The sequence below is a fragment of the Sipha flava genome, unplaced genomic scaffold (genome assembly GCF_003268045.1).
Source record: "Sipha flava isolate LNK unplaced genomic scaffold, YSA_version1 258_pilon_pilon, whole genome shotgun sequence".
In the NCBI taxonomy this organism is placed as follows: Eukaryota; Metazoa; Arthropoda; class Insecta; order Hemiptera; family Aphididae; genus Sipha; species Sipha flava.
This window is the reverse complement of record NW_020272917.1, coordinates 1,745,552-1,755,927: the sequence shown is the minus strand read 5'-3', so window position 1 is coordinate 1,755,927 and position 10,376 is coordinate 1,745,552. Positions and strand designations below refer to the sequence as shown.

The 10,376-nt window shown below is 33.0% G+C and overlaps 1 protein-coding gene across 2 annotated transcripts in view; it reads left to right on the top strand.

The window, feature by feature from the left end:
• Positions 1 to 342: 342 nt before the first annotated feature.
• Positions 343 to 10,376, top strand: part of LOC112684869 (paired box protein Pax-6-like) — a 48,931-nt gene continuing 38,897 nt past the window's right edge. For both annotated transcript variants that reach the window (XM_025556585.1, XM_025556584.1), the window contains exons 1-2: positions 343 to 755; positions 6,536 to 6,705. In XM_025556585.1, the coding sequence (XP_025412370.1) occupies positions 6,549 to 6,705 (157 nt within the window). In that variant the 5' untranslated portion in view covers positions 343 to 755; positions 6,536 to 6,548. The remainder of the gene's footprint in view (positions 756 to 6,535; positions 6,706 to 10,376) is intronic.

Genomic DNA, 10,376 nt, shown 5'->3' with positions numbered 1-10,376 from the left:
GCGGCCGCGGTGTAGGACGGACGAGCGCGTCGATCTGCAGCGTGTGCGCGAGTGTGAGCGCGTGTGCTCGTGTCGGAACACGGGAGCGCGTGCGTGCGCGTGCGTCGGCGCCCGGCGGATGGAACATATCTTCCGGACGAATGAGCGCAGCGTTCTATATCGATCTGGGCGCCGGCACGCGATTGGCGGACGGGCGGCGCTCCGGTCCCACCCCCCGCCGCGTTCCGACCGTCCCCGAGAAATACTTTACCCGCGTACACCTACCGGGGGCGCTGCTCCCCACCACCACGGCAACGGCACCGTGGCCACCGGCGGCACCACGGTCGCGGTATATACGTCGCGCGCGGGAACCAGGCGGAACACGACGCGGTCCCTTCGGTCGCGGCACACACACGTTACCGAACCGCGCGGCCACTCGACACACGCACATCACGCGCGCGCGTCGTACGGCACATTAACGGCACACGCATCGGTGTTTCGCTCGCGACACACAACCGCGGGTCTCGACGTCTCCGGTCGGTTATTTATTCGATTTATACTCTCCGGTTTTTTCCGTTTTCTAGAACGTACATCGCGAATCTTGTGTGATCAACAATATTATTCTCAAGTCGTTTTATACAATACGTACTACGCACGCGACTTACGACACGAAGAAAAGGCTCCTACTGTATCGCAATACATCCGCGCAGTACACGCACGTTCGTCATCTCGGATCGGATAATACATCGTGCAATTCTTCACGGACCACGTATCACGTAAGTACATAATGTTACTATAATACACTCGCGATTGGTACGCGATGAGATCTTCTCTCGTTCAAGTCTTAGTCGCCTACTCATTTTCGAACCGATTTTATCATAACAATACGTAAATATGCTCGCGTAAGCTTACGAATCGAACCTCTGCCTTGATGTCGGGACATTGTCTGAAATTGAATTCACGCTGACGTACGACGTTTATACTTACATTGAAATCTGACTCGTACCGAGTATAAGTATAAAGCAAATGGAAAGGTGTGTATTATAATATTCGATCTGCAGCCATTCCCAAAGCTTCATTCATATTTAAAGATCATGTAATCCCTTCTTCGTGGTATACAGTGGTGGATGCAATGGAAGGTAATTCCCACCACTCAACCACTGTCGAAAAATTGAATAAATATGTTGTTTAACAAAAATATACCATGTCGAAGAAGACTACCAATAATATTTTATACAGATCGATATGATTTAATTCGCGTGTATCTTCCTTGACCCAATTTTCACGTATCTATTTTTATGGTTAACGGTCACTTACGGGCACAACACATCGGTCATTTTTTGAGTGATAATAAAACCATTTAATTGCTATGAAACACATTTATGATGAACAAAAAGTATAATTTTGTGTAATAAGTATTTTGCTTACTTTTATTATCATCTTCGGGCGGTCGATATTCATCTTTTATCAACCCGAAATGGATATTAATTTTAACTAAATATTTAGTACTGAGGTTAACCAGAATAATTTTAATCATGAAAGAAATTGTTCTTAAAAATATTTTCAAATTTAAAATACTTTTTAATACTGTTTAGCTACCTACTGAAAACAATATTAATGCAACACAACTTAGGTAAATGTATAAAGTATACTTTATGTGATTATTAATTATAACATAATTTTTAAAATATCTTTACAACAACGGTTATAATGTACCCCACGTTTTCTAAAAATTTTTAGCTCGAATTCTAAATTATGATGAAAAACTAATTGATTTTTCACAAATATTTACATAAATATTTAAAATTCAAATCAAATTTCAATGTCTTATAAATCAATTAAATTTCCGTTAACAGATTTTTCAATAAAACTGGTATAAAATTATTCAAACACTCAGAGTCGTTCTAATGATTTTTAGGGCCCGAAGCAAATGAATTCGGGGTCCTCTTAAACATCACAATAATATACGAGTATAGTATGATAAAAAAATACACACCAAGCTTGCAAAATGTTGGTAAATATAGTTTTCCAAACTTCAATCAAGGTAATTTAAATGCATTGATACAATAAATTAAATTTTTAATAACTTTTCAACAATGCCTTTCATTTTAAATGGACAAACGGGACTTAGAGGTATGAAACATCCTGTCAAAAACACTTCACCCAGACAATATAAGCCTCATGATCACCTTTTATAACCAAAACTAACCTTATCAATATTTTATAATTTTAAAATTGCATATATGTAATTAAATATCCTAAAAAGTGAACCATTAAAACTATTTGTATGCCAATGGCCATAAATTTCGAGGCTTATAGTCGTACATAATAAAAAAAATAAAATAAAAAAATAAATGTATTACTGTTACCACATTTAATGAAAATTTAATTAATTCCTAGATATTTTTTTAACAGTTATAGAAAATAAGAACTTGGATGTTCTTGGGGTCAATATTTGCGATAGTAAATTTCTATGTAAATTTGGATAAAATTATGTCATTCTTCAAACTCCGGCAATAATCATAATAACTCACAATTATAACTGTTTAGAAATTAGAATAACTGAAAATATAGTGTATTTAATTACACAGAAATATAATTTCAAGTTAATTTAATTTAATTTAATTTATACATTTCATAAAGAAAAATAGTTTAAAAATAATATACTAACATCAATGATCTCAAATGATTAACGCCATGTATTTATAATCAATCTGGACTTTAATGGAGCCCTTTAAACTTTCTTAGACTGGGGCCTCGGAAAAAATAGTTTCCCCCTTGATGACGGTCCTGCAAATATCATCGAAATAATTGATATAGTGTTGCAAATAATTACATAGTAGTAACATCCAATGCCAAATAGGTACCAAATTATATGTATAATTGAATCATAGAGTATATTATAATTAATATATTTTAATCAATATAATATAATATATTAGTACCTAAGCTTACTATTTGAAAATAATTAAATATAAGTATGTAAGTAATTACCTTTACATTATCTTATACAAGAACTGTTAGTACAGTCTAAACAATAATATTAATTCTATAATTTAAGTCGTGTATGTATTTACTAAATAATGTAACACGTCAATAACCTAATAAGAAATGTTGTGGAAATTATGTGAATTAACAATTAAACCATTTCTAAAAAACAATATTACAATCGCTTCAATTTCTACAGGAAATTCACTTGCATATCTTTACATAAATTTTCAACATTTGTGCCTTGAACACAAGCCACTTTCTCGAGTGATCTTATCGTATCTTTAGATAATAAGGTATCCATATAAAACGTAACACTGAAGCACTGTGCACTATTGATAATCACAATTAAAAATATTAACAGTCTAAATTTATTCAAATCGGTTGAATATCCTATTCAAGATAAAACGAACTATCATACATTTTTGGCTGCTTATTTTCAATTTCTATTTGACCGGTATCTTATGTGTAATAAATATGTTTATGTCCAAACAGATATTTATTAATTATTAGAACTGTCGAAAAAGCATTAAAATTATAAGAACTAGTTACTAGTATTTTTCAAAATAAAAATATCACGTATTATTGTGATTTAAATATCTTTATAAATTTTAATTTATTTTTTTTAAAGTATAATATTGATGTATGGTATTGTGATACGTTATATGCATGGGCGTAGCTAAGATTTTAATCACAGGAGGGAGGGGGACAAAAACATAAAGCGATAGTGTTAAATTCGTAATTCAAATAATCTACAGATGGACCATTGGATAACACATAAAACGTCAAAACGATTACACATGTAGATAACACTCGACCACTAAACTATTTTTAAACATATCTTATTTAATTTTTGATTTTAATGTAAAACTTACACGTTTGGTATAAACAAATAGAATTCAGTTTGAGGCTCGGGGGGGGGGGGGGGGGCAAGTGCCCCCTACCCCACCCTCGCTACGCCCATGGATATATGTATTATACGTTTAACTATATAAAAAAATGTATGGTTCATTATTTTTATATACGAGTATACGAAAATAAAAATTCCTTTCTTGTCTAAAGTTAACTGTAAATCTCACAATAGCTGCAATAAAAAATTTTTACATGATTTCAAGAACATTCTTTAATTGAGTAAATTTATAATTTAAACGATTTAGCGTTTAAATTTGTGTGTACGTAAATTAATTAAAAAAAAACGTGTCATAAAACACACGTAAACTCAACGATTAAACAAATTAAATTAACTTATAATTCATTTTTACGCTGTAGGTACAGTATAAATATTAGAGTAATTATTTACGTCGCATGCTTCGAAAGAGAAATCTAACCATGTTTATAAAGGCCAAATGAACAAAAAATAAACTATCGTTTTTTTTATTAATCTCTTCGCTGTAATTGTACAAATGCATATGTATATTGCATAATCGTCACGGAAAGAGAGGCAATTAAAAAAAAAGCAACTGAGCGATAAAAAAAATGAAACAAACAAAAAAGGATTTACCGAAAAGAAAAGGTAGTTAAACGCGGCACGCACACATACGCGTACTATAAGTCAATAGTATGTGGTGCAGTCGATTATAATTAGTGTCATCGTCCACTAGGGTTGAAAGTGTATCGTTCTTTAAAAGCGGGGGTGTGTGTTTTTATTATTTCATTAATAGCCCCGTGGAGTATCGCGTTACCATTTGGAGAACGCGCGCGCGTACATTGAAATGTGAGAAATGCTAGTCGATATACACACGTAAACATACATTATACGTTATACGAGATATGTACGTACGTGTGTTTGTCTGCGTGTACACACCGCATCCGAGTCCTTTTATAACGCGCACGCCCGGTGTACACACTAATAATGTTGTATACTGTTATTATTAGGTTTTTCTTATTCTGCACGTCCCCGGCCGAAGTGTGCTCGAGGGGTTCAGAAGTGGTCGAATTATTATATTATACACATATATATTGTATAGGATATTGCAGCAGAAATGGCGGCGCTCAAGTGGCCTCTGACGTTGTACATTATTACGCGTATACGTATTCATGTTTGACGTACGTACGTATACCGGAGCAAATTGACTCTGAAACTATACGTAATGAATGAATCACCCTAAATCTGTATTGTTTGCACGGTAAATTCTTATACACGTTCGCGTATAGTTTTTAAACGCGACGAATGTAATGAATTCCGTTATAATGTACAGTTATTCATCGGTGTGTTCGGTGGAGACATTTTGTATACACATTCAGTAGCGCATTTAAAGGCTAGGGGCGGAGAATTATTCAAATGACACAATAACATAACTTTTAGGATTTAATATTATACATTGCCATAAATATATTAGTTAATTTTTTTTTTTTGGGACAATATGAAAACAAATGATTTAATTATTATCGGTGCATCACGATTGCGCGAAAAAATTGCACTACGATTCCGCCCCAATCTCTTTTTACCCGATAAAATCACAACACCATTGCGCACCACATACTATGTATAATAATTTATGTACAGCATGAAATAATGTATACAATACATACTTTCTACATATAATTTTCATATACACTGTCAACAAATTATCATTGTTGGCTTGATTAAAAATTTCGACTATTGACCATATCAGGTTATATACATATCATATACATTTAGCATACATGTAATTTAGAAAAAAAAACAATTTTTAACCAAGCCAACGATGATAATTTGTTGACAGTCCTAAGCCTGTAATAATTGGGAAGAAAAATTGTGAATTAATGGTTAATAAGTTTGAGTGCATGTATTTGAAAATTATATGTAGAAAGTATATATTGTATACATTATTTTATGTTGTACATAAATTATATAACATAAAGTATACATACATAAAGTATATGGTGGGCAATGGTGTTGTAATTTTATCAGGTAAAAAGGGATTGGGGCGGAATCGTGTTGCAAATTTTTTGCGCAATCATGATGCAGCCATTATTATTAGTAGATAAATATTTTTAACGTTAAATTTTCAAACATCTTTCGTGTACAAATCGTTCAAAATTGGCCACGAAATAAAATATATCTGGAAACAAAATATGCAAAATATACTTATAGTGTAACACGACAAGAATCTATGTATATTCAAATTTGTTATATATATATGTGTGTGTGTGTGTGTGTGTGTGATTCATATAAAAAATTATAAACTATATATGCATATTATACATGAAATAGATTTCGTGTAGATTTATTCTTCTCGTGTATATTATTATCCTATGTTTAATTCTATATGTTAAATTAAAAATTAAATTTAAAAACTGATTAATATCAATCGAAAATACATTTTCGATTTAACCCGAGAATAAAGTCATTTCGGGTATTATCCACGATAACTGTGGACGTGCGTGCATACACCTATCATTGATTCGCAACAAACAAGTTTTCAAGCTTTCAAATCGTAAGTTTGTTAGACACGATTTCTTAAGTATACATACATGTAATGCAGTAATATATTATAGTATACAATTATTATTTCCTATTGATCTATACCTAAAAAATGATATCTCACATCCCGCTCAAATCGATGTTTTCCGTAAACTGTTCCAGAGTTCATCCGAGCATGTTACAAGGTATTACCAGAAGCGAACAATCGGGCTTGCTGCCTCATCATCATCATCATCACCACCATCACCACCACCAACCATTGGCCACCCACCATGGCATAGGAGCAGGGTCGGCTTGGCCGCCTAACCATCATGACGATCTTGCACACAAAGGTAAGTCATCGAACACGTATATGCCGTACAAATATATACACGTATATGTTATTATATATGTATGAATCATAGGAACGAGTTGAGAAATTAATATAAGACGATGTACATTTGTTATCACAAATATAATTTTTTTCATGCATAATAAATAAATTGTATACACTGTAAACTTAGTAAATACACTAGCTCGGTCAACGGGTATAGGTTATTCGATCTGGAATTTATGCGCACACTACATTTTATACATGTATATGCGCGAAGAAATCGAACGATAGAGAGAAAAAATACTATTTCCAACGGGTCGTAATAAGGAGGGGAAGTGTATAGTGTTTCTTGTATGTGTGCGTGTGTGAGTATGTGTTTCGGTTTGAAGACATGATTCCGTGTGACTGGTTCACTCATGGATGGAAAAATAACCGTGCGTGTACAGAAACCAGCTTGCCGTGTATAATTAAAAGGAAAACGGGCGGAAAAAATACGCACACATAAAGGAAAATGTTGTTTTTTATTATTATTATTATTATTATTTTATTAAAATAAAAAAACATCAGTCGTATTGGGTTTCGCCTGATGGGTCCCGGCCACCCTGTATTTGATCGCGTAGCGGTTTTGTGTTTACCTTCAGCGCGTTGGAAGACAATATCTCGTTATACGACACCGTATATCGTCGGAAGAAAAAAATACACCTACCTATTTATATATATATATTGGAAATAATATTGGATACTTCGAGTACGTGTAATGCGTCTGTCAACTGTCGTCAAGTCCAACATCTCGTGTACGTATACATCGGTACCACTGCGGCAGCCAGGATTGCTAACATGTTATTCCTTTCGGTCTTTCTTTTTACACGTAACTCAATTCTATAATGATTTACGGCATACAAACTACCGTGAAAAATCGTTTAAGTAATACTCCTATCATATAATATATTATAATCTGTTTACGAAAAACCAAAAACAAATAAAAAAATATAACTTTTATAATTAATAAATATTTAATATACATATAGCTTAAACATATCATTTGCAAATATTATGTACGGTACATTTTACATATGAATATGAAATTTAATATATTTATCATTTCTTATTTTTGTATAATAACATTACGCAGGGATTTGTGATCTGTTGATAAAATAATATCCTATACATAATTTGAGAAACAAGTAAAATTTATCCAAGAACAATAATATAATATGCACTCAAATTCGTACAATAATTGTACGAATTAATTTATTTATACTTGATCAAAAATATAGGCTTCTCAAAACATTCGCCTACAACGATAACGTATAGTACTTACTACAACACTGAAGTTTGTGATTCGTGCAAAATACGTACAATCCAAGGATTCATAAAAAATGGTTCGACGAATGTTTTCTTTTCTCTAAAATCCTTAATAATACCTGTACTTAACGTGTGCTGTTCAAAGAAGTAGATTAAATTAGTTTAATTTTGTAAATCGATGTATTAATTATTTCCAACTTTTATAAGCCACTTACATTGGTACGTTATGTTTTCTGATAACACATTATTAACCGGTTTCAAATGAATACGTTCATCTGGTAACTTATTGCAATTATACGAACTACGTGTGTATCAAACATTTACCAGTTTATACGAAATAGCCTCGTAATATTTTTTTTCTCTTTTCAGTCTTTGATATATTTCACGGAAATAAATGAAATAAAACAACTACTCCATGTGACGAACAGTTCAATAATGTTATAATAGCCCGGCGTCTAACGGAACGCGCGCGCAAAACAGTAGGAAGTCCGCGTGTAAATCGTGTGACGAAATGTTATTATTTTAAAGTGTGCAACGATGATGATTAGGGACGACGTGGCGTAAATATAAATCGCCGGTGCACGTATAAAAGGGTTGTGTACCGCTACGGAAGGACGAGAGAGAAACCGCTTGGCGAGGATTCTAAAAAAAAAGGATTTAGAGGCTCTAGGTAGGTTATCGTGTATTATATGCGTGTTATGCGCACGGTAGGCCTCGGGGGACTTGTATCCTGCTCGAAGCGCGTACAGTCATCGCGGGCCGGTCGGCTCAATGGGACGTGGCAAATATATCGTTTCCCAAACGGCAACGCTAATTTAACGAGCTCACACGCTGCGCGAGCGGTCCTTTTTTTGAACTCCACGAGTTGAAGGCTTCACGTACCTATATAATATACACAATACATCACACATAATATTGTACACGTACGTGGTACGCACGCCACATAACACACAGCTGCGGCTTCTTCTTCATCTTCCTCCTTCTCTTTATCCTTCTCCTCCTGTTCCGCCTCCTCCGATCTCCATAGTCCTTGTATGCGTGTTTCTTCTTTACATCACACCTGTCACGTGCAATTATTGTATTCTCACTGACATTCTGCCCGATCGCCGTTTGCGAAATAATACGATTTAATCCATGCATATTGCAAATACACAGATGTAAGTCTAACACGCGCACACGCGCGCACTCGTATTATTCGCATATTATTATGTACTTGCGAGTACGACAAAGTGCAGTGTCACATATAAGCACGTTCGAGGTGTATCGTTGTAATACAATAGTCGTATTATAAATAAAATATATTATTGAATTCGTATATCGCATATTATAATGTATATATATTATATATACACGCATAACTTTATAAAGGATTTAAACATTTCACACATCCGTTGTCGGTTATGTTTATGCGATTTTTTTTTCTTACAATTTTCTTAAACTAAACCAGGATTTAATATGTATTCAATATTCTAATAAAGTTTTACGTACTATTTACACCAGCAGGTAAATGCGTAGCAAAATATTTTCAATAACAAATTTAAAATCTGTCGCATTTACATAATCTTGTGCATTATGTATGAACGTATTTTACATCATTTGTTTTATCAAAGTCGAATCACTGCATGTTTAGAGAAAGTAATCGAATCATTACTGAAATAATAATTATTTATATTTCCCATTTCGAACAAGTTCATAATAAATTAAACACACAACTTTATTTTATTATTTATACAAATAAAGTTACTCAACTACAGTTTGCCGAAGTCATTATTGTATTGACTGGATTGTTATTTTAATTATTTTTATAAAAAAACAAAAAAATTATGAATAAATTTTGTAAGTGTGCATCATATATAAAGGTATAGTTCATTTTTATTAAAAGAAGAAAGAAAATAAAATAACCTTGAGATTTATTTTCTTAGTTACATCAATATATTTAATCCGAAATTTAGAAGTATACTAGTATTTTATAAAATTATTCTGAGATTTCATTATAATCAACTATCAAGGACAAAATATTTTATATTCATAAATTTACTAAAACAAATATTATATTTATTTACCTCTGAAATTGTTATTGCTATATATTGTATTATTAAACTGGAATTAAACTCGAATAGTATAAATTTCCTATCTGTGAAGGTATACAAATTATTCATTTTCACATTCTATGCTACGTATACTTGGTATATACAAAGTAAATAAAAGAAAACACATAGTAAAATGCATAAATGTCGACCAACGTTTAATTAATTTCTCGTTCTTGAAACATAAATATTTCTACTATACACAATATACAATGGTTTGTATGGTCCATGAAATTAAAATAAAGTAATTTAAAACCACAAATGAGATTACCTCTACACAAACGGGCAACCCTCTTTG